General features: G+C 44.6%; 2 protein-coding genes across 7 annotated transcripts in view; both read right to left on the bottom strand.

Annotated features, from left to right (window-relative positions):
* LOC309332196 (stimulated by retinoic acid gene 6 protein-like) overlaps positions 1–2,064 on the bottom strand; it is a 29,640-nt gene extending 27,576 nt beyond the window's left edge. Inside the window, exon 1 of one of the 2 annotated variants that reach the window (XM_081845169.1) lies at positions 1,906–2,064. In XM_081845169.1, the coding sequence (XP_081701295.1) occupies positions 1,906–1,922 (17 nt within the window). In that variant the 5' untranslated portion in view covers positions 1,923–2,064. The remainder of the gene's footprint in view (positions 1–1,905) is intronic. The other variant, XM_081845168.1, reaches the window with a different exon arrangement.
* The window catches only part of LOC309332179 (stimulated by retinoic acid gene 6 protein-like), a 198,113-nt gene that overhangs the window by 137,953 nt on the left and 35,626 nt on the right, over positions 1–24,534 (bottom strand). The window contains exons 10-18 of one of the 5 annotated variants that reach the window (XR_014152059.1): positions 23,199–23,355; positions 21,946–22,021; positions 20,311–20,404; positions 19,605–19,653; positions 19,381–19,498; positions 17,894–18,013; positions 16,026–16,189; positions 15,472–15,624; positions 11,653–12,260 (exon numbers count right to left, since the gene is read on the bottom strand). Coding sequence is in view for 3 of the 5 variants with exons in the window: in XM_081845125.1 (XP_081701251.1) it covers positions 12,061–12,260; positions 15,472–15,624; positions 16,026–16,189; positions 17,894–18,013; positions 19,381–19,498; positions 19,605–19,653; positions 20,311–20,404; positions 21,946–22,021; positions 23,199–23,355 (1,131 nt within the window). In the remaining 2 variants the exon portion in view is untranslated. Of the gene's footprint in view, positions 1–10,851; positions 12,261–15,471; positions 15,625–16,025; positions 16,190–17,893; positions 18,014–19,380; positions 19,499–19,604; positions 19,654–20,310; positions 20,405–21,945; positions 22,022–23,198; positions 23,356–24,534 lie in introns of those variants that run through there. The other 4 variants (XR_014152060.1, XM_081845125.1, XM_081845126.1 and 1 more) reach the window with 4 other exon arrangements.

Below are 24,534 nucleotides of genomic sequence, written 5' to 3'. Positions count from 1 at the left end.
TCACCCTATTCATACACAGACATACCCTTAAGACAGGATTTGTGAAGGAAAAGACAACGGGGAGGCTTTTCCATTTGACTTTGCAGAGCAAACATTTGGTCAGTTTGGGAGTCAAAAATGGTTACAGGGCTGTTTTCCCTGTGCTGCTTCAGACATGTGGTTTATATAATTATGTATGTGTTTGCTTGGTACATTTATTATATATATAAACGTCCATATAGTTAAAGCTATGGTTTTCCCAGTAGTGATGTATGGAAGTGAGAACTGGACCATAAAGAAGGCCGAAGAATTGATGCTTTTGAATTATGGTGCTGGAGGAGACTCTTGAGAGTCCCATGGACTGCAAGAAGATCAAACGTATCCATTCTTAAGGAAATCAGCCCTGAATGCTCACTGGAAGGACAGATCCTGAAGCTGAGGCTCCAATACTTTGGCCACCTCATGAGAAGAGAAGACTCCCTGGAAAAGATCCTGATGCTGGGAAAGATGGAGGGCACAAGGAGAAGGGGACGACAGAGGACAAGATGGTGGGACAGTGTTCTCGAAACTACCAGCATGAGTTTGACCAAACTGCGGGAGGCAGTGGAAGACAGGAGGGCCTGGCATGCTCTGGTCCATGGGGTCACGAGGAGTTGGACACGACTAAACAACAACAAATAAGACCTTAATTTTTTTATTTCAAGGGATTGAGGGACACTGAGGGGTTTTTGTTTTCATTTAACAAGGAGAAATAGCACAGATGGGTACGACACAGGAGCTAACACCAAAATGCTGACATAACAAGGCCTTTCCCAACTCCCGTCTCACTGTATTCAAACTTCCACGCCCCCTCAGTATCTCTCCATCCCTGCTTAACTCAAACCTCTGCTTGTTATATACTGAAGTTCTCACCCTGGGCCAGGAGGGGGATACTGTAGATAAGTTATGCAAATGAAGGATCGAAAGTGACGTTCAGTGATTGGATAGTTTAGAACGTTGCAACAGTTGCGATTGTTCTGGAGCTCTATATAAGCAGGCTGACTGAGCTCCTCAGTTCAGTTCAGTTCCAGCTTACAAATAAAGAGCTGCTTTGGAAGAATCGCTGTGTCGTCTGATATGCTCGCCCACAACTTAACACTGCTGTTGTTGGAAAACACTGCTTTTCTCTCAGCTTCTCTCCGTCCTCACTGCAGTTGTGCAACCTGCCTTCTCTTTCCCTCCCCTCCCCTGACTTCATGCAAATCCAGGATTGTGGTGCAGCACTACAAATCGGGGGGGGGGGGGGAGGAGAGGCTGCACAATGACAGCTTTGCCTTTTTATGTATATATGAAGAAACAGACTGTTTTCATGTTTCCCCTTTCTGCAATAAACAGCCATTTCTGATTCTCTTTCTCTTTCGGCTTCTACTGACAGGAGAAAACATTCCTTTAAGTTAAATATCTGCAAAGTGCCATTGAGAGACAAGCAAAGGTCAAGATAATGAAAGGCTAATCTTATTGGCAGTGTTCAGAGGAACCTGGTACTTTTTTTTTTTTTTTTCTCCAGTCGCAACCCTCTTCAAAGCTCTGGAAACCAACCAGAGCCATTTCAACTTGATATTATGATGGGCAGCATTGCAGGGCTGGCAAAGGAGGAAGAAATAACACTCCCAAACATGGGTTAGTCCTGAATGACGCTAATTATTATTATTATTATTATTATTATTATTATTATTATTATATATTTATATCCCGCCACTGCGGGAGGCAGTGGAAAACAGGAGTGCCTGGTGTGCTCTGGTATAGGGGGTCACCAAGAGTCGGACACGACTAAACGACTAAACAACAACAGCTCATGGGCTGTGGTTGATTCAATATTGGAGTTATCTAGAACCCAGAATTACTAAGGGCAGGACAATGCATCCCAAGCACCCCACTCAAACTTACCATGTCTCAGCCGCCATGCTGAGCAATTCTGCACTCAATTCCAGAGGCACATCTAAGCACAACTATTCACGTGCCAAGGATCCGGGTGTGTTTCTCTCTGCCTGCCTTCTCTTCCAGCAAGAATTATGAAGTGCAGTCTTTGATTTTCCCTGGGATTCCGAAGAGAAGCCTGTGTCAGTTTGCAACGCCCACTGAGCTTGCCATGGACAGAAAGCAAACACCGGGTTAAATATTTACTTCATACGACCATAAAGAAAATGTTGCATATCCTGCAGGCGGCCTGTTGAGAAGTTTCCTGAATTACTGACACCGTTGCAGCAATTAACAGAGGCAATCACGCAGCCCAATTGAACGATGTCAAAAAAATGACAATGCACAACAGTGAAGGTCATATCATGACATACAAGGCATGTCATGAACCTCAAAGCCAAAGTGAGAGCATTTGGGTCAAAATTAAGGGAGAGAAGAATAACAGGGACCTCATTGTGGGAGTTTACTATAGATCCCCAAGCCAAACGGAGGACATAGATGATGCCTTCCTGGAACAGATGGCCAAGCATGCAAAAGGAAGGGAGATAGTAGTAATGGGGGACTTCAATTACCCGGATATTTGCTGGATGTCAAACTCAGCCAAGAGCATAAGGTCAAACAGATTCCTCACTGGCCTTGCAGACAACTTCGTTGTCCAGAAAGTGGGAGAAGCAACAAGAGGAACAGCCATTTTAGATCTGGTCCTAACCAATGTTGATGACCTGGTTAGTGGGGTAGAAGTGGAAGGATCATTAGGCGCGAGTGATCATGCTCTTCTGAATTTTACTATACAGCGGAAAGGAGCAGCCAAGCATACTAGGACTCAATTTCTTGACTTTAAGAAAGCCGACTTCATAAAACTTAGGGAAGTGCTGGGTGAGATCCCGTGGACAGTAATACTAAAGGGAAAGGGAGTTCATGATGGCTGGGAGTTTGTTAAGAGGGAGATAGTAAAAGCACAACTTCAGGCAATACCAATGAGATGGAAACATGGAAGGTGCCTAAAGAAGCCAGGGTGGCTATCTAAAGAACTTTTAACTGAGTTAAGATTAAAAAAGGATGTGTACAAAAAATGGAAAAGGGGGGAAACCACCAAAGAGGAATTCAAACAAATAGCCAGCACGTGTAGACACAAAGTCAGAAAAGCTAAAGCACAGAATGAACTCAGGCTTGCTAGAGAGGTTAAAAGCAACAAAAAAGGCTTTTATGGGTATGTTCGTAGCAAAAGGAAGAACAAAGAAACAGTGGGGTCACTCAGAGGAGAAGATGGTGAAATGCAAACAGGGGACAGAGAAAGGGCTGAACTCCTCAATGCCTTCTTTGCCTCAGTCTTCTCCGATAAAGAAAACAATGCCCGACCTGAAGAATTTGGAGCAAATGATTCAGCAGAGGAAACACAGCCCAGAATAACTAAGGAGATAGTACAAGAATACTTGGCTAGTTTAGATGTATTCAAGTCTCCAGGGCCAGATGAACTGCATCCAAGAGTATTAAAAGAACTGGCAGATGTGATCTCAGAACCACTGGCAGTCATCTTTGAGAATTCCTGGAGAACAGGCGAAGTCCCGGCAGACTGGAGGAGGGCAAATGTTGTCCCTATTTTCAAAAAGGGGAAAAGAGAGGACCCAAATAATTACCGCCCAGTCAGTCTGACATCAATAGCAGGGAAGATTCTGGAGCAGATCATTAAGCAAACAGTCTGTGAGCACCTAGAAAGGAATGCTGTGATCACCAATAGTCAGCATGGATTTCTGAAAAATAAGTCATGTCAGACTAACCTGATCTCGTTTTTTGACAGAATTACAAGCCTGGTAGATGAAGGGAACGCAGTGGATGTAGCCTACCTTGATTTCAGCAAGGCATTTGACAAGGTGCCCCATGATATTCTTGTAAAGAAGCTGGTAAAATGCGGTCTTGACTATGCTACCACTCAGTGGATTTGTAACTGGCTGACTGACCGAACCCAAAGGGTGCTCATCAATGGTTCCTCTTCATCCTGGAGAAGAGTGACTAGTGGGGTGCCACAGGGTTCTGTCTTGGGGCCGGTCTTATTCAACATCTTTATCAACGACTTGGATGATGGACTCAAGGGCATCCTGATCAAATTTGCAGATGACACCAAACTGGGAGGGGTGGCTAACACCCCAGAGGACAGGATCACACTTCAAAACGACCTTGACAGATTAGAGAACTGGGCCAAAACAAACAAGATGAATTTTAACAGGGAGAAATGTAAAGTATTGCACTTGGGCAAAAAAAATGAGAGGCACAAATACAAGATGGGTGACACCTGGCTTGAGAGCAGTACATGTGAAAAGGATCTAGGAGTCTTGGTTGACCACAAACTTGACATGAGCCAACAGTGTGACGCGGCAGTTAAAAAAGCCAATGCAATTCTGGGCTGCATCAATAGGAGTATAGCATCTAGATCAAGGGAAGTAATAGTGCCACTGTATTCTGCTCTGGTCAGACCTCACCTGGAGTACTGTGTCCAGTTCTGGGCACCACAGTTCAAGAAAGACACTGACAAACTGGAACGTGTCCAGAGGAGGGCAACCAAAATGGTCAAAGGCCTGGAAACGATGCCTTATGAGGAACGGCTAAGGGAGCTGGGCATGTTTAGCCTGGAGAAGAGGAGGTTAAGGGGTGATATGATAGCCATGTTCAAATATATAAAAGGATGTCACATAGAGGAGGGAGAAAGCTTGTTTTCTGCTGCTCCAGAGAAGCGGACACGGAGCAATGGTTCCAAACTACAAGAAAGAAGATTCCACCTAAACATTAGGAAGAACTTCCTGACAGTAAGAGCTGTTTGACAGTGGAATTTGCTGCCAAGGAGTGTGGTGGAGTCTCCTTCTTTGGAGGTCTTTAAGCAGAGGCTTGACAACCATATGTCAGGAGTGCTCTGATGGTGTTTCCTGCTTGGCAGGGGGTTGGACTCGATGGCCCTTGTGGTCTCTTCCAACTCTATGATTCTATGATCTATGATTCTATGATAGACAAGGCATGTCATGACATACATGGTGTGCCTTATGTCGTGACATGCCTTGTGCGTCATGACATGATTTTGTGTGTCAAGACATGCTCTGTGTGTCAATACAAGAGAGTTTGGGGGCACTGTGGAAAGCAGGATATGTCGCACAAAATGGCACCAAATAACACTCCACGTCGGCAATCGTACAATGTTGGGTTTGGGGTTATCCTTATGGCCCCCAGTTTGAGTTTCAAATGCTCAGTTTGGGGGACTGTACAGAAAGTCGGGTTTGTGGCACAAAATGGCACAAAACCAGCGCACCACTTTGGCATTGGTTCAGAGTCAATAGGATGAGGTTGGGTTTGGGGCCCTTTAGTTGTGACTCCGGTTTGAGTATCAATTTCTCAATTTGTGGGGCAGCACAAAACATGGAGTTTGTGGCACAAAACTACCACAAAACTTTGGGACAAGTTTGGAATTTGGGGCATTAACTTGGGACCCCGATTTGCTTTGTCAATACAGTGGTACCTTGGTTTTAGAAGAGCTTAGTTCATGAACAACTTGGAAATAGAACACTGCAAACCCGGAAGCAGGTGTTTTGGTTTGTGAACTTTGCCTTGGAAGCGAAACATGTTCCGCTTCCTGTTGAGTGCGTTCCGTTTGTAAAATGAGTTCCTTGCTGCTAATTAGAGGCTTCCTGCTGAGTCTGCCAGCTGTTGTGTCTGGAGCACCCATGCAACACAGAGGTGATATTTGGAGCTTTTTTTTTTGCTATTTGTGTGTGTGTGTTGTTTGTACGGCTTTTTCATTTTTTTGACTGTGACTTGTTCTTTGTTTTATGGGACTGACATATGACTGTGGCTTGTGACTGTGTGGAACCCAGTTCAGCTACTGATTTTCTGCTGCTCCAGAGAAGCGGACACGGAGCAATGGTTCCAAACTACAAGAAAAAAGATTCCACCTAAACATTAGGAAGAACTTCCTGACAGTAAGAGCTGTTCGACAGTGGAATTTGCTGTCAAGGAGTGTGGTGGAGTCTCCTTCTTTGGAGGTCTTTAAGCAGAGGCTTGACAACCATATGTCAGGAGTGCTCTGGTGGTGTTTCCTGCTTGGCAGGGGGTTGGACTCGATGGCCCTTGTGGTCTCTTCCAACTCTAGGATTCTATGATTCTATGATTGATTGTGTGACAGCAGAAATGGATAAAAGCCTCCCATCCAAACAATGACTATCATCAGTGCAGGTAAGGGAAAAAAATATTTTAATTTTTATCATCTACAATACTATTTTATTTATTTTATAGTACAGTGGTACCTCTGGTTACGTACTTAATTCGTTCCGGAGGTCCGTTCTTAAGCTGAACTGTTCTTAACCTGAAGCACCACTTTAGCTAATGGGACTTCCTGCTGCTGTCGCGCCACTGCTGTGCGATTTCTGTTCTCACCCTGAAGCAAAGTTCTTAACCCGAGGTACTATTTCTGGTTAGCAGAGTCTGTAACCTGAAGCGCATGTAACCTGAAGCGTATGTAACCCGAGGTACCACTGTACAGTACACTGTTTATTGCTTTCATTTTATGGATCAATGGTCTCGTTAGATAGTAAAACTCATGTTAAATTGCTGGTTTAGGGATTTTTAAAAGTCTGGAACAGATTAATCCATTTTGCATTACTTTTGGAATGCTTAGGTTTTGGAACACACTTGCGGAATGGATTAAGTTTGGGAACCAAAGTACGACTGTACTCGGTTTGGGGGGGGGGCACAAAATGTTGGTTTTGCAGAACAAAATGGCACAAAACTAACACAAAACTTTTGCGTCAGATTTTTTTTGGGGGGTGGATCCAGATTTTTGGAGTCACACGTTAATGAAGCCTGATAGTCACAAATGCAAAGGAGCCTGGCTAGACATCCGAAATAAGGAAAAGGCCAGGCAGAAAACGGTGCTACAGACATGTGTTTTGGAGTGTTGCCTTCTCTGGATTGGAACAGAGAAATAAAAGCTTTTATAGAGATCGCAGATGGTGACAGCAGCCACGAAATTAAAAGACGCCTGCTTCTTGGGAGAAAAGCCATGACAAACCTAGACAGCATCTTAAAAAGTAGAGACATCACTTTGCCAACAAAGGTCGACAGAGGACGAGATGGTTGGACAGTGTTCTCGAATCTACCAGCATGAGTTTGACCAAACTGTGGGAGGCAGTGGAAGACAGGAGTGCCTGGCATGCTCTGGTCCATGGGGTCACGAAGAGCTGGACACAACTAAACGACTAAACAACAACAGAGATCGCAAAGCAGCATTATCCATTGCCAAATCCAGGTTGTTCTCCATATTGCCCTCTTCACATGCATGAGAAGATCCATTATGTAGTCCCAGTGTTAAGTAGCAAAGTCCAAACGGCTTGCATCATGGGTCCAGCATGATTGTCACACCTCGCTCCTATCCTGCTTCTTAGCCTGTGTAGGGAGAAAGGTCCACACAAACGTATCCTTTCTGATATGCGGTCGCTAAGCAGCCACAAAGGACATTTTGGCTGGATATCAAGGTTAAAGGTAAAGGTAAAGGTACCCCTGCCCGTACGGGCCAGTCTTGCCAGACTCTGGGGTTGTGCGCCCATCTCACTCAAGAGGCCAGGGGCCAGCGCTGTCCGAAGACACTTCCGGGTCACGTGGCCAGCGTGACATCGCTGCTCTGGCACGCCAGAGCTGCACACGGAAACGCCGTTTACCTTCCCGCTAGAAAGCGGTCCCTATTTATCTACTTGCACCCGAGGGTGCTTTCGAACTGCTAGGTTGGCAGGCGCTGGGACCGAGCAACGGGAGCGCACCCCGCCGCGGGGATTCGAACTGCCGACCTTTCGATCGGCAAGCCCTAGGCGCTGAGGCTTTTACCCACAGCGCCACCCGCGTCCATGGGTATCAAGGTTACTGATAGTGTAAATGAAGCTTTGAAATTGTTTTAAATTTTCAGTCTATCTGGAATTTTAATCTATGATAGTTTATGCCGTAAAAGCTTTCTTAAGTGCTTTAAGGTGCAACAATACTTTTTCGTTGTCCCTCTCCACAAACACCAAAACAAATTGGAGGCACACTTCCCTTTTACACCTAAAATGTCCAGCCGAAATTGCCAAGACAGGTATTCACTGGTGTTGCATCTGCATCCATATATCATAGGATCAGGGTGGAGCTGTGGTCTAATCCACCGAGCCTCTTGGGTTTGCCAATCAGAAGGTTGGCGGTTCAAATCCCCACAATGGGGTGAGCTCCAGTTCCTCTGTCCCAGCTCCTGCCAACCTAACAGTTTGAAAGCACGTCAAAGTGCAAGTAGATAAATAAATAAGTAGATAAATAGGTACCACTGTGGCGAAAAGGTAAACGGTGTTTCCGTGCACTCTTGTTTCCGTCACGGTGTCCCGTTGTGCCAGAAGCGGTTTAGTCATGCTGGCTACATGACCTGGAAAGCTGTCTGTGGACAAACGCTGGCTCCCTCGGCCTGAAAGAGAGATGAGCGCCGCAAACCCATAGTCCTTACGTTTACCATATATCATGGCTATCAATAACATGTGTGCTGCAGGAAACATGTGTAACACTCCTGTTTCCCCTTCCTCCTTAACAACCTGAGGCCTGGGCAGGCAGGCCGGAGGCCTGGGCAGGCCGGGTCGTCCTCTTATATACCTGGTGGGATTGACAAGGCATCTGACCCTCACCTGAATCTCATAGCTGACTTTTATTTATTAGTGCCACTTTGTTTTGTACGATTCCTTGCAAATGAAGCAAAACAACTTTTCTGCTTGTATATGTGATAATATAATTTTGGTTACAGACAAGACTGTACAAAAACAAGGTTGGGTGCAGGCCTGGCCAGGACATAGGCGTCTTGACTGTGACAAAGGTGACCTGTGTGTGTGCTTGCTTGCTTGATTAACAGCTGCTGGGAACTTCAAAGTCCCTGCTCTCCCTTCTTATGGTCTTTGTACTGGACCTGAAGACTCCAATAGAGAGCATTCCATGTCAAGAAGGAGGACAAGTGGGCACCCTATCAAATGACAGGCCAGGAGCTACACAGAACAGGGCCTTTTCACTGGGGGTGCCCATTGTATGCCTCGCTCTTCCCAGACCTGCTCTTTTTGGCCTGCATTTTGGAGCTTTATAATTTAGGAAGACTTTGGAAGAACTGGTTGACAAGTCTTATCAGTTGCTGACGTATGAGCGGATTTTATTTGCTGCTATTCTGTGCTTCTGGTGCACCAGGGTTTACACCAGCGTAATTGAGTTGACCAGGATGCCAGAAGGGAGATGTCAGGGATGATTCGGAGAAGCAATGGACAGAAGAGGCAGAACAGGGGTTCCGAGATGCTGCAACCACCCAGAGGCTCAGGAAGGAAGCTCAGACTCAGGAAGGGAGGGGGCTTTCAAATCAGCACAGACAAGGAGGGAAATGAAATGTGAGGATCAAAGACGTCTCACGCAATTCCCACGCCAACTTTGTTGGCACAGGAATCGTAGGAAGCCACTCCCCGAATCTGACTCAACAGGTTCGGACGCGTAATTCTGAACTGTAGCTGTTTCTTGTATATATGTAATAAAGACTGTAAATACCAATGCTAACTGTGTTAATGCGAAGGGGAAACACCACCTTTACAGGATACAGTTTATGAGCTTTCTCCATTAACTGCACAGCAGGGGATGTTCAGTCAACAGTGCAAAGGCTGAGCTGAAGCATTCCCTGCTGGTTACCTGTTTCAGCAATAGGGGTCACTGTTTGGTAGTACCCAATTGGTTAGCTGTCAGATTCCAGAGCTTCCTATTGGTGGCTCTTAGGTAATTCACAAAATACAGAGCCCATTCATAAAACACAGTATTCATTCATAAAGCAGTAACATAAATCTGCATTGCTACATATTGGGTGTACATTTCAGCAGTTGAATGTACAGGTTTATAGCCATAATGTAGTGTAGTGCTTATGTGACTGTGAATAAAAGGTGGGTGGGCTCATTGTCTCGGGGTTGGGGGGGAAGAGGTGACAAAACTGATTTCCAATAAGTGTTCCCCCCCCCTTTATTTCCATAACAAGTCCTTGAGTCTGTACTCTGAATGGTGAGACCAGGGACCTAGAAGGTGCAGGGCTTGTCAGTCCAACCCCTGCACACTCTCATCAGGGCCGACCTTAAGGCAATTGGAGCAATTGGGCCAAATTGGGTCCCACAGGCCACTCCTAAGGAGGCCCCACACCAGGGCAATCTAGATGGATTTTATTTATATCTATAAGATTTTGCAGACTTTGGCTGTGAACTGGGGCCCTACCAAAAAAAAAAAAAAAAGAATTCAAGTTGCGCATGAAGTCTTGGGTTTACAATTTTGGGAGAGGGGAGACTGCAGCACAGGGGAGCAGGCAGGTTTGCAAGGCCCCCTAGGTTTAGAGGCCCAAGTTGCCCTGCCCTCGCATGAAGTATTGGGTTTGCAATTTTGGGTGTGGGAGGGCTGGCGAGGCCCCCTAGGCTTCAGCCTACTTAGCCTGTACATAAATCTGACACTGGCTGTGGTCCACCAACATCTGAAGGACCACGAGTTCCCCTACCGTACATAAGAATAATACACTAGTAAAGTGCATACATGTTTTGTGAAGGATGGGGAACCTCTGCCCCTATAGGCGTTGTTGGCCCCCATTTCCCATCAGCCACAGCCAGAATGGCTGGTGGTCAGGGCTATGGGAGTTGTAGTCCATCAACATTGAGAACACAGACTAAGAAAGTCCTAATGGAACATCCCAAATTATTTTCCCACCTGTCAGCAGTAAACATAGCAACATGAACTCAAAATCAATTTCAATGGAAGACACAGCAAGAAAAGGCAAGGTTTTCATTATGTAGGCTCAGCTACACCAGTAAGTGTACAGTACAACCAGCTTTGGAAGCAGCTGCTCAATAATAATAATAATAATAATAATAATAATAATAATAATAATTTTATTATTTATACCCAGCCCATCTGGCTGGGTTTCCCCAGTCACTCTGGGCAGCTTACAACACATATAAAAACATAGTAAAACATCAAACATTTTTACAGAAAACTTTCAGCGAGTAGAACTAATGAAGGAACCTTGAGAACAAATCATCTGAAAGCAGTTTTGGAATCATGCACACACCAGCTCAAGTCACTGGTTTAGAAATTCAGGATTCCAATTTGGCAACATGGAAAAAAACAAAAACTCATTGTTATTAAACCAGTGTCACTCACTCTACTTTGATTTCCAACCTCAGATGTGCTTTCATTCTAGATCCCCTGGTCTGGTCTGGTCAGGGCAGGACAGAACAGAACGAGGAGCTGGGACGGGGAGTAATTGGCACAGGCCTACGATTCTGAGGAGGCCGACTTTGAGTATTTGTTCTGTTCTGTTACTTGTTGGCGCTGTGGGTTAAACCACAGAGCCTAGGACTTGCTGATCAGAAGGTCGGCGGTTCAAATCCCCGCAACGGGGTGAGTTCCCGTTCCTCAGTCCCAGCTCCTGCCAACCTAGCAGTTCGAAAGCACATCAAAGTGCAAGTAGATAAATAGGTACCGCTCCGGCAGGAAGGTAAACGGCGTTTCCGTGTGCTGCTCTGGTTCGCCAGAAGCGGCTTAGTCATGCTGGCCATATGACCTGGAAGCTGTCTGCAGACAAACGCCAGCTCCCGTGGCCTATAGAGCGAGATGAGCGCCGCAACCCCAGAGTCGGTCACGACTGAACCTAATGGTCAGGGGTCCCTTTACCCTTTTATACATGACACGAGCAGTTTGAAATGGGGCCTACATTTTCTGTCCAGCCTGGGCCCATTACCAGTTTTGCACAGCCCTGGGTCTAGCCAGGGGGAGAAGTGTCTAATAATTGTAGGGACAGCACACACAAAAAGTGCATGCTTGTGTGGTCTTCAAAGAGATTACCTAAATCTTCCTAGAGACAATGGCTTGTGTATAGCAGGCAGCAGGCAGGCAAACCAGACATTCATGTGGAGGGAAGGCATGACACATAATGTGGTGGAAATACAACAGGTTATCTTTTTAGAAAGCCCTATGGAACAAGCTGTCAATAAATGCAACTCTCAGCAAATATAACTTGTGCCGCTTTTGTCGTTGCATCATCAGGAACGGCATCTCTACAGTCCACGTAAAGTCCACATATTAAACATGCTGATCCCAACGCACCAATTGGTCTGTAGAATGATCACCTGGAGGGACAGCACAGGGCCGTGGAAAATCCACAGGATTAGTTCCTAGTCTTCGCTTCCGGAATTGCAGGAGACTGGGGTTGTTCAAAAGCGTGTAAAGCAACAGCCATCTTTTCCTGGCTCTGCCTGATACCCTGGGAGCTAAAAACAAGACTGACAGTTAAATTTTCAAACATCAGCAACATGCATGCACCACAACCTCTATACCTTATTTATAAGGCTTCCATTATTATTTGTACCCCGCCCATCTGGCTGGTTTTCCCCAGCCACTCTGGGCGGCTTCCACAGAGACCAAAAATACACTAAAATGTCACACATTAAAAACTTCCCTGAACAGGGCTGCCTTAAGATGTCTTCTGAATGAAAATTATGTGGTTTTGGCAGAAATGACATAAAGGATTAAGTAAAAATGAATTGATGAAAGAGAGAACATAAAATTACAGTATATTAAAACAAATTATTAAGATAAAAACAAGGCTGGAAGGATTTGCTGAAATAACAATTTGAATTAGAATACAAAAATGGGAGGTGTGAGGAGGTCAAGGAAATAAGTAAAGGAAGTAAGCTATGTAAATGTTCAATTTGGGTTTTTTTTGTTTTGTTTTTTTAATGATTGTATTTTTTCTGTCTTTTTTATTTTTCTTTTTTCTCTCTTTTTTTTGTATCCTTTAAAATTTTGAATAAATTTTATTTTTTTTAAAAAAGATGTCTTCTGAATGTCAGGTAGTTGTTTATCGCTTTGACATCTGATGGGAGGGCGTTCCACAGGGCGGGCGCCACTACCAAGAAGGCCCTCTGCCTGGTTCCCTGTAGCTTTGCAGCTGTAGGTACAACTCTAGGTGCTCACGTTAGTGTTTAAAGCTCAAAGTAACTTAGGCCCCAAATATCTGCAAGACCACCTCCTTCCCTCCAGAACATCATGGAGGTCAAAATCAGCGGAGGGGACCCTCCTGGTAGTTCCATCACTCTCAGCTGTTTATGGGATGGCAGCCCTGGAGTAGGCCGTAGCAGCCCCAAAGTTGTAGAATTCCCTTCCCACAGATGTGTGTCTGGCACTTTCATTAAGCCACTCTCGTCAGAGGCTTAAAACGAACCTCTTTACCCTGGCCTTTGATACCTGAAATACATATCTTGGGACCAACCCTATTCTCTTGAATGTTAATCCTTTTTAAAAATTAGGCTTCTAATTGTCGTAACCCACCCTGGGGCAGACTAATGACTGTACTGAAAGACCTTTGCTTTTGTTCCTTTCCCTTGGAGCACTCAGAAGTTGCTTTCAAAGAGTCAATTGACTGCTGTAAAATAATTATTTATTTTGCCATGACAAAAATGGCACAGACAAGCTAATGCTCATTGCCTGCCCCCCCCCTTCTCTGGGCTTGCCAGCCTTTTTTATACCCTCTGGGACGGATGATCATTTGATTTCCCAGAAAACACGTGATTTACGGGAAATGGTATAGAATTTAGCTTTATTTCCAGTCCCTCCTTCCTCCTGTTTCAGCCTCCCTCCCTCTGGGGTTACAATAACATCCATTCAACCTTGCTCTTTATCTCTGCCAGACATTCCTGAGAGTGGCCTATTTTCACTGTAACATCTAAGGAACAAGAAAAAGCCTTCTGGTTGGTGTAAAAACCTCCCCCCCCCCTTAAGAGAGGGGTTTGGGGATAACATATGAGAGAGGAGAAAATGTCTCAAAGAGGTTTGGGGATCATATAGAGAACAACATTTTAATGGCCCTTCATCACAACCACAAAAGACATTTGAAATTGGTGTCAGGTAGGTTGGACCTAGGGCCAGCTCCTGAAGCAAACCACAAAATGGTACCTCCCTCCCCATCAGGGAAGAAGGGGTGAGTGGAGATCTACATCAGAAACAAGGGAAGAATAATTGGGATCCGCTGCCTCAGGGATTGGCTGTCCCTGGTTGGACCAACTAGCCAACCTGTCAAACTCAATCACATACAGTACTTATAACATTCAGTGTTTGGACAGCGAATTGTACAGCTGGGATAGCAGAGACTTTCAAAACAAAACAAAACCCTAGAATGGAATGTGACCAGTGCTGCTGTGAGTGAATGGAGTTTTCAAAGAATATGTAGTGTTGCCAACTGGCCGGGGTGGGGGTGGGGGTGGGACTGGCCGGCTCTTATGCCCTTAAAAGCAGCTTGCTCAGCAGAAATCAGTAGCGGAAGCTTTTCATGGCACAGACGCTGATAATGTCCTCTCATCCAACTGCTGTTACAAGGCCCAGGAGCAGTGGGCTGATGAAAAGGTTGGCAATCCTAAGAATAAGTGGGGCGAATGTCTTTTTTGTTTGTCCCTTGCTAGGTAAAGGTAAAGGGACCCCTGACCATTAGGTCCAGTCGTGGCCGACTCTGGGGTTGCGGCACTCATCTCGCTTTATTGTACGAGGGAGCCAGCGTACAGCTTCCGGGTCATGTAGCCAGCATGACTAAGCTGCTTCTGGCAAACCAGAGCAATGCATGGAAATGCTGTTTACCTTCCCGCCGAAGCGGTACCTATTTATCTACTTGCACTTTGACGTGCTTTCAAACTGCTAAGTTGGCAGGAGCAGGGACCGAGCAACGGGAGCTCACCCCGTTGCGGGAATTCAAACCGCCAATCTTCTGATCAGCAAGTCCTAGGCTCTGTGGTTTAACCCACAGAGCCACCCGTGTCCCATTGGCCCTTGCTAGCCCAGAACAAATTTTGAGTTTCTGAACTTCCTGTTCTTGGGAAGAAGGGCTTGGGTTTTTAAGAATTAGAAAACATCCAGGACAAACAGTTTTTAATGTGTACGTTTTTTCAGTTCCTTGGTGGCAGCGATATTTGGAGCCATCCTCACAACTGCAGAGTTACAATTTGCAAAACATATCTATAGGTGCCAGGCAAAAGCATTCTCATCTCCCAGGCCTTTGGCTAATTAATCAATGCCCTTTTAAACTATGGAGTGTGTGTGTGTTATTGTTTTGCTTGTTACTATGTTACATATTTTTAATACAGTCAAAGCTTGGTTTTAGAATGTAATCTGCCCCGGAAGGCTGCTCGACTTCCGAAATGTTTGACAACCAAAAACTGAAAGCGGAAGCCTCAGTACAATGGGGGAACTCAAAATGGAAGCCATGTAGCACGTTCGGCTTCCGAAAATCATTTGAAAACTGGTGCATTTACTTCTGGGTTTTTGGCATTCAGAAGCCGAAACGTACAATAACAGAGGCGTTCGGAAACCGAGGTTTGACTGTACTGTAAACTGCCCTGTCATCCTTGGGTGAAGGGCAGTATAACAAACAAACAAACAAACAGCTAGAGACACACAAACATATCAGCTTTGTTAAACTGACTCCCAGCATTTCTGATAGTTTACCTATTTCCCGCATGTCCGTGTTTTCGGTGGGTCCATTGGCTTTTTGCCATTGCCTCTGTCTGATTTTGGTATCCAGGATGTGGCAGAAGCAGACAAGGATGGGGTTCGAGTGGTAGTGGTCCATCAAAAGCATTGCAACCCAAGACTTGTGTGCTACAGTGAAATAAACACCATTCACCTGTTGATGCCAAACACACCCTTCCATCCCCACAAGAATGAAGCCACAATGCATTGGAAATGTAGATCAGTTCTGTTAAGTTGTGGGTGAACATATCAGATGACACAGCGATTCTTCAAACAGCTCTTGTTTATCCAGAGGCCAGAACAGAACAGAACTGAAGGGTTCGGTCAGCCTGCTTATATAGAGCTCCAGTACAACGTAACTGTAACAATTTTCTAAAACTATCCAATCACTTAACGTCACTTTCGATCCCTTATTTGCATAACTATCTACAGTATCCCCCTGCTGGCCCAGGGTGAGAACTTCCATGTTCCAAGTTCCATGTTTTGAGAACTTCCCAGCATACAGAACATCCCTCTCTCGGGGTGCTTACCTTTATCACAGCCTTCAAAGCCCTTTGGCATCACTGGCCTGTCCAATCGTCCAATCAGGAAGGCTCCCAGGACAGTGCTGCGTAACACTCTCATGAGGCAGGAAAACAAACCCACCACCACCGAGTGGAAGAATAAAAAGTAGCTGAAATTTACAAAGGCTTTCCTGAAAAGGAAGAGATGTCTCAGCTGAACAGTTCCACTGTCACCCCACACATAAAAAAACTGGAGACAGGACCAGCTGTATTTGCTTTCGAACTACAGCAAACATAGCTCAGACCAAAGCATAAATATTCTCCAAGTCTGAATTTGAAGGCAGATGCAGGTGCACTGAGTTTGCTACAATATTCAGAAATGCTTAGTGATTGTTCCTGCGCGTAGCTTAAGGAAATAGAGGTCATATAGTACTATATGATTAAAGTTGTTCAATTTGCGCTAACTATACTTGTTGAATGGTTGAAAAAGCTTTACTGCATTAACCCTGGACCTCAAGAAGGTGTTAGAAAGAGCTTGTTGCTTCCAAGAAAATACAGATATACAAATGCATGTAAATGATGGGAAGTAGACATAAGTGATTTCACCCCATTAATCACCTCTCTTGGAATACAAGAGGGTAGCACTTTGACTTGAATTACACAAGCAGCGCCATTGCTGTTCCCTTTGTTTGCAGCAGGGGGAGTCAAAGTAGACATTATTGGACTAGCAACTCCCTTCAGCCTCAGTCAGCATAGTCAATGGTCAGAGATGATGGGAATTGTAGTACAACAGTATCTGAAGTGCACTAAGTTCATTATGCCTGGTTTATTGGTTTTTAATAAGGAATATAGGCAGACCAGAATATGAAAAGACAAGCAGAGACAAGAAATCTGACGACAGGGAGGAGACAGAAAGTCATATACGATTTTAAAAATTAAAGGTGGGCGCCATTTTGCAACACGGGTTTAAAGGTAAATTCTGGTTCTGAAAAAGACTATGGACTGTCGGTGTCATACAAGGTTTGTTTAGGGACTCGAAGGATTTGCAACGGAGCTGATCGACATGTTCAGAAGAATCTTGTGGCAGAGGGAAGATTTCAGATTGCGGGAAGGGAGAAAACAAGAGTTTCCTCACCATTAAAAAAATGAATGAAGAAACAGATAATCAGTGGTGGCCTTTTAATAAATATAACATGCTGCAGGGATAGCTCATACAATCATAGAATTGTAGACTTGGAATGGACCCAGGAGTCAATACAGGAATCTCAAAAAACAAAAAAGCATCCATGATGTCAGGGAACTGACATCAGAGTCAGAGGTGGAGGCAAGGCTCCCAAGTGATGCTGGAGAGGGGGGCAGCAAGGAGCGAGGGAGCTCATCGGCTGGGGAAAGGAATCAGCGCAACACCAGTAGAGAAGGGGGGCAGATGGGGAATTCGGAGAGGGGTCTCCAAGACTCTTCACCCGAAAACAGTGAGGAGAGCACGGGCACTCCTCTGCCCACTCCCTCCCTGCACAGAAGACTACCACGCAGGGAGAGTAGGAGGAGACTGGGCGTCAAACAACTTCTTTGCTGGAAGAGGTTCAAAAAACGCCCGCTGGCAGATTCTGCTAGCGACTGAACAGCCACGGAGTGAAGGGCTGTCAGCCAGGACAGGTTAAACCAGGCAACCGGGCCCAGCAGTGGCGGTAACTTATGCACGAGCAACCCCTTATCACCATTACACATGATGACCATTCAATCTCTGATTAAAACCCTCCAAGGAAGGAAAGTCCACAACCTTCTGAGGGAGACTTCCCATCTTCCCATCTTGCGTGATTTCCCTAGGTACCCTAATGGAATACCTTTATTCAAGGAACTGAAGACCAAGAATAGTCTCACTCCCTGATACCAACCTGTTGTCAAGTGCCAGAGGTCTCTGATCGTCTTTTGGTGAAATCTTCGGCTGAAGAAAGACTCGAGAACCTGCAAACAACTCCAGCCTCCTCAAAAGCATGACGAGGACAAATGAAAGACTGTGAGGCAGAAAAGGAAGATGAAACTATTTTAAGAATATTATAACCACTGCAAGGAAGTGGAGATAAAGAGTTGTTTTCAGTTAAGTTCTACTCAGACCAGCTGAAACGAATGTAAAAGGACCCCCTGGACAGTTAAGTCCAGTCAAAAGCGACTCTGGGGTTGCTTTTCAGGCCAAGGGAGCCAGCGTTTGTCCACAGATAGCTTTCCAGGTCATGTGGCCAGCATGACTAAACTGCTTCTGGCACAACAGAACACCATGATGAAAACCAGAGCGTACAGAAACACCATTTACCTTCCCACCGCAGTGGTACCTATTTATCTACTTGCACTGGCATGCTTTAGAACTGCTAGGTTGGCAGGAGCTGGGACAGAGCAATGGGAACTCACTCCATCGCAGCTTCAAACTGCCGACCTTCTGATTGGCAAGGCCAAGAGGCTCAGTGGTTTAGACCACAGCTCCACCAGCTCCCTACTTGAAATGAATGAACCTAAGATAGTGGTGTACAAACTTTTTTCAAAGAGGGCCAGATCTGATGAAGTGAAAGGCTGTGAGGGCCAACCAAAGAGCCAGGGTTGTTGACCTTTTTTTTTAGGATTGAAGTTGCCGAGGTTTTTTTTAGGATTTTACCCCTGGAAGTAAACTGCCACAGGGGGCGGATTTAACCGACCAGCGGGCTGGATTAGGCCCCTGAGATGGACTTTGGACCTGCCTGACCTAAGATATGCATGCCCATTAACTTCAATGGGTTTGCTGCATGCCCCCCCCCCCGCAATTGATCACAAGACGCAACACATGCCCATCAACTTTGGGGGACCCGACTCCCTCAAATATTTTATGGGAGGGGAGCAAAGGGACCTCAGACCCTAGGAACTGGCTCCTATGCCACAGAACAATCACTCCAATCCTCAATCCCTCATCAGTGAATTAAAAAAAATATCTTTATTTGTTTAGTGGAATCTATACAGTGCTTAGCTGTTAAAACCTTCAAGCACTTTATATAAAATACAATCGTACCTCCGAAGTCGAACGGAATATGTTCTGGAAGTCCGTTCGACTTCCAAAACATTCGAAAACCAAATTGCGGCTTCTGATTGGCTGCAGGAACCCACGGAACCCACGTCAGACGTTCAGGTTACAAAGAACATTTGCAAACCAGAACACTCACTTCCGGGTTTGAGGCATTCAGGAACCAAAACATTCGACTCACAAGGCATTTAACTTCCGAGGTATGACTGTAATATATACTATAAAGTAATCATTAACAAAAGAAGTTAGCCTTTTTCTTTTTTTCGTTTACAAATTATAAAAAGCCGTTATTATTTTTAAGAAAAGAGAGCTATTCTTCTGAAAACTGACACTTACATCACAAATCCCCACTTGTCCAGAAGTTTGGCCCATTCACCATGTACCATGGGCAAAATAATCACATACACAAGAATCATCCCAGCTACAAACTGCATCAGATGCATGATCAGGTAACCTGGATGGAAGATAAAAGTTGTCAACATGGAATCGGGGGAGAGGGATGGTAACACCAGCCCCCTATGAACTTATGCCAAAGGCCCGAGAGAGAAGTTATCACATACCCCATATTATGTATGCGATCTGGTAAGCGGTGAATCTTCCCAGTGCTAGCTGTTGATGTAAAGACAAAAGGAAAGGATGGTTCGTTTATGCAGGCATGCCACAAACACAATTTGGAAGCAAAAAATATAAATAATATAAATATATAAATTGTGTTTCTGAGCACAGTTCCAAGTGTTGGTGCTGATCTTTAAAGCCCTATACCTGAAGGAGTGTCTCCACCTCCACTTTTGATTGATAGAGTGTCCAGGTCCACCACATCCATGCTGGGATTTTTAAGGGGTTTATTATTATTACTATTATTATTATTATTATTATTATTATTATTATTATATTTATACCTTGCATATCTGGCTAGCTTTCCCCAGCCACTCTGGTCAGCTTACAGCACGTTAAAATTGTAAAACATCAAACATAAAAAAATTCCCAATACAAAGCTGCCTTCAGATGTCTACTAAAAGTCATATAGTTGTTTATTTCTTTGACATCTGATGGGAGGGCATTCCGCAGGGTGGGCACCACCACTGAAAAGGCCCTCTGCCTGGTTCCCTGAAACCTCACTTCTCACAGTGAGGGAACCGCCAAAAGACCGTCAGAGCTGGACCTCAGTGTCCAGGCTGAATAATGGGGGTGGAGATGCTCCTTCAGGTATAGGAATGAAAACTTCTATATAGGGGTGAAAATAGGAGGTTAGGAGTAAAAACTCACCACACATTGAGTAGATGGCACAGTTTCTGATTCCGATTCCGATTCCGTCAGAAAGTAGCACTTCTTGCCTGCTCGCAGCTTCTTTATGTGTTTTCTAGTGAGGAAAGAGTTTTTAAAAATGTTTGGAGACATTACTCTAGTAGGTGACATCTGGATCTTTTGAAAGGGAGGTCCCATCATCCCCAGCCAGCATGCCCAATGGTCAGGGATGATAGGAATTGTAGTCCGACAACATCTGGAAGCAACCAGGTTAGGGAAGGCTACCTTCACACCTCCTCTAACATCTGTACAACACAAGAAGGGGAAAGTTTTGATTTTAGCATCAGTAGCCAGATACCTAAAATCAGGAGCAGCGTGGTGCCCTCCTGATATTGCTAGACTACAATACCCATCATCCCTGACCATTGGACATGCTGGTTTAGACTGATGGGAATTGTAGTCCCACGGCATCTGTAGGCACCACATTGGCTACTTCTCCCCTAAGAATCTATCACACAGAAGAAGGAAATTTGTGTGTCACCACCACCAGCCAGAAGTGCCAACTTGCCCCCGCAACCGTGGGTGCCCGGGGCCAAGGGTGCCATGCAGCGTGCATGGCCCTGGCACCAAAATTTGTGGGTGCCTAGCCCCTTCATGGGCAATTTTGTGGGTGCTCAGGCACCTAGGACCCCAGGGAGTTGGCATCTACGCCACCACCACAAGAGAAGCTCAGTTGCAGACTCCCCAGGAGTAATCAGTTCAAGTTCACCTTGAAAAAAGTTATTTATTGTTGCATATAAAAACCCTCCACAGTTTCCCTCCAACTTCATCAGCTTATGACAGTACAGTGGTACATCTGGATGTGAACGTGATCCGTTCCGGAGCCCCGTTCGCATCCTGAAGCGAACGTAAGATGTGACTGCGCGTCTGCGTGTGCGCGGGTCGCGTTTCCCCGCTTGCGCGCATGCACGTGACATAATTTTGAGCGCATGCGCGAGCAGCGAAACCCGAGCGGAGTGCAACCCAAAAATATTTAAGCTGAAGCGTATTCATCCCAAGGTATGACTGTACCACGAAGTCTTGCTTTTTTAAACACTTGTCTTGCTATTTTTAACACTTGATTGGGAGCCGCCCAGAGTGGCTGGGGAAACCCAGCCAGATGGGAAGGGTATAAATAAATTATTATTATTATTATTATTATTATTATTATTATTATTATTATTATTGCTGCTGCTTTGTCAGGGAAATAGTTGGAGCAGTTTCACGGGAAGACCACATGAAAAAGCATTCTCCATTTGTGGATCTAGCAAGGGTCTTGGCCCACAGGGTTGCAGAAAACACCCGGTTTCACTGAGTGCTGATGCAGCAGTGCCACAGATGACTTCAGTTAGTATTATGTCTCCATTGGCATTTCCGTTAACCACAGTTTGACCAGACCACAGTATAGCAAGCTCACTATTACCCAACACTGTCAACTGTGGTTTGTCGCCGGCAAAAATGCCCATATGAAAACCATGCTAACCACAATTATCATCAAACCTGAAAGGGAAGAGGGCATGTCTGTGCAAGTGGGCAAGCCCAGTGGACGTTCCCAAATCCTGATAAGGCAATTGCCAATATTATTTTTGCCCTAGGATATCCACAGCTTATCCATACCTGTAGCAGGCTAACATTAACAGTACGTAAGCAACACTCATGACAGAGGAAGTAGCAGTTGTGCAAATCCAAACACCTGTGAAATAAGCAAAAAGACACAATCCATACAATATTCTGTCTTTGAACACATTGGAAAATATGAACTGACTTAGCCATGCCAGAAACACTTTCAGTTTAAAAACAAACAATGCAAAACATGTGCTTATCACTGATCTTCTAAACATCTGTACTGTACTGAAACTCTGATGTGCTACAACATCTGCCTTTTAATCGTATAGGGATAAACATGTATCCTTGCTTTAAAACTCTGCTTGGTTCTTCCCTTGTGAACTACTCAGGGTAGATTTGGAAGGGCAAAACTTAAAATGGATACACCACATGAAAAAAAAAAATTTACATTGAGATCTGGCCATGCTAAAGTGCTAGGGTTTGTCAACATCCAGAGAAGAAACCTGAACTTCTGAACATGGAACAGCCCTCTCAAAGCAGAGCACCACGATGCTCATGAGCAGAGATGAGAAACTCAGACCCATGAGCCAAATCATGGCTGAGGTTACTACCCCTCTACTACTGTCCATGCTGGCTCGCTCAACCATTGCTACTGTGACCTTTCTTTTATCAAGATGATCAGGCGACAGCAAAAACTGCAAGGTTTTTAGCAGGGTCAATTAGAATAAGATCTATTATTTGGCTATTGATTGAAACCTCCAAAATGTACGGTATTTTTTGCTCTATAAGACTCACTTTTTCCCTCCTAAAAAGTAAGGGGAAATGTGTGTGCGTCTTATGGAGCGAATGCAGGCTGCGCAGCTATCTCAGAAGCCAGAACAGCAAGAGGGATTGCTGCTTTCGCTGCGCAGCAATCCATCTTGCTATTCTGGCTTCTGAGATTCAGAATATTTTTTTTCTTGCTTTTCTCCTCCAAAAACTAGGTGCGTCTTGTGGTCTGGTGCGCCTTATAGAGCGAAAAATACGGTATTTTGTATAGTTAAGTTTTTACCTTTATCTTCAGTACGTTTTGTTTTGTTTTGTTTTGTTTTGTTTTGTTTTGTTTTGTTTTGTTTTGTTTTGTTTTGTTTTGTTTTGTTTTGTTTTGTTTTGTTTTGTTTTGTTTTGTTTTGTTGTTATGGCTAGTGGCTGATGCAAATAAAGATTCTTCTGATTCATATAATACCCTCTGTCCATCTAGCCCCAGCAGGTCCTCCTCCAAATAATACAATAGTTAGATTTAGGATGCAAAACTTTCCCCCTACCTTCTGCAACGGTATTGAATTCTCCAAAAGACTTGGAAATGGCCATGATTTCTTCTAATTTGCCAGGAGAAGACTGAAGCCACTGGTCTAGCAATATTTTAAGATTTTTTAGCATGTCGAGAAAAATCTTGGATACAATAAATTCACCTACAACAAACTGGAGGATACACAGAAGATGAAGACAACAACAGTGGCTATCTCAAAAGAAAAATGATAGGATAAAACAACATATTATGCTTTTTTGAAATAAAAATAATACAGTTGTACCTCAGGTTAAGAACTTAATTCGTTCTGGAGGTCCGTTCTTAACCTGAAACTGTTCTTAACCTGAGGTACCACTTTAGCTAATGGGGCCTCCTGCTGCCACTGCTGCACGATTTCTGTTCTAATCCTGAAGCAAAGTTCTTAACCCGAGGTACTATTTCTGGGTTAGCGGAGTCTGTAACCTGAAGCGTCTGTAACCTGAAGCATCTGTAACCTGAGGTAGTTATTAATATACAATCATAACTTGCATCTGGAACACCTTGTGAGTTGAACGTTTTGGCTCCTGAACGCCGCAAACCCGGAAGTGAGTGTTCTGGTTTGTGAACATTCTTTGGAAGCCAAACATCCGACAGGGATTCCGCAGCTTCCGATTGGCTGCAGGAACTTCCTGCAGCCAATCAGAAGCCATGTTTTGGTTCCTGAACGTTTTGGAAGTCAAATGGACTGCCAGAACGGATTCCGTTCAACTTCCAAGGTACCTAGAAATGACAAAGGACCAAGAAACTATTCAGAAATCATTATGTCTCTCTGCTGAATGATAGAAAGGAAGATATAGGGTGGTCTTTAACTTGTACAATTAATGTCACTAGGGACTCAGCTACATTAGTAAAGAAAATAGGGGGGGAAGGTGTTTTAAATGTGTTATAACACTGACACCAGATGGCATCCTCCAGCAAAGTGATTTTCCATTATGAGCTTTACAACACGTTTTCCTGAAACATTTTTTGATGTGTCTAGATCCAGCCTAGGACTGTGATTTAATGTTTCTCAACTGACTTGAGAAGGAAAGGAAAAGGAACTATTAAAACAATGACCCGGAAGCTGTACGCCGGCTCCCTCGGCCAATAAAGCGAGATGAGCGCGCAACCCCAGAGTCGTCCGCGACTGGACCTAATGGTCAGGAGTCCCTTTACCTTTTACTTTTCTTCTCATACACAACAATTGAATACAGCACTGTCTTTTCAGTAGTTTCTTGAGGAGGGGATTAGCCCTTCTCTGACTCTTTTTTAATTTTTAATTAATTAAGTTTTAATTTTTCTACTTTCACTTTTATTTTTATTCACAATAGCCA

This window comes from Podarcis erhardii (assembly GCF_964252035.2).
Source record: "Podarcis erhardii genome assembly, chromosome: 17".
NCBI lineage: Eukaryota > Metazoa > Chordata > Lepidosauria > Squamata > Lacertidae > Podarcis > Podarcis erhardii.
The sequence above is the reverse complement of the archived record's forward strand: the minus strand, read 5'-3'. Positions and strand labels throughout refer to the sequence as shown.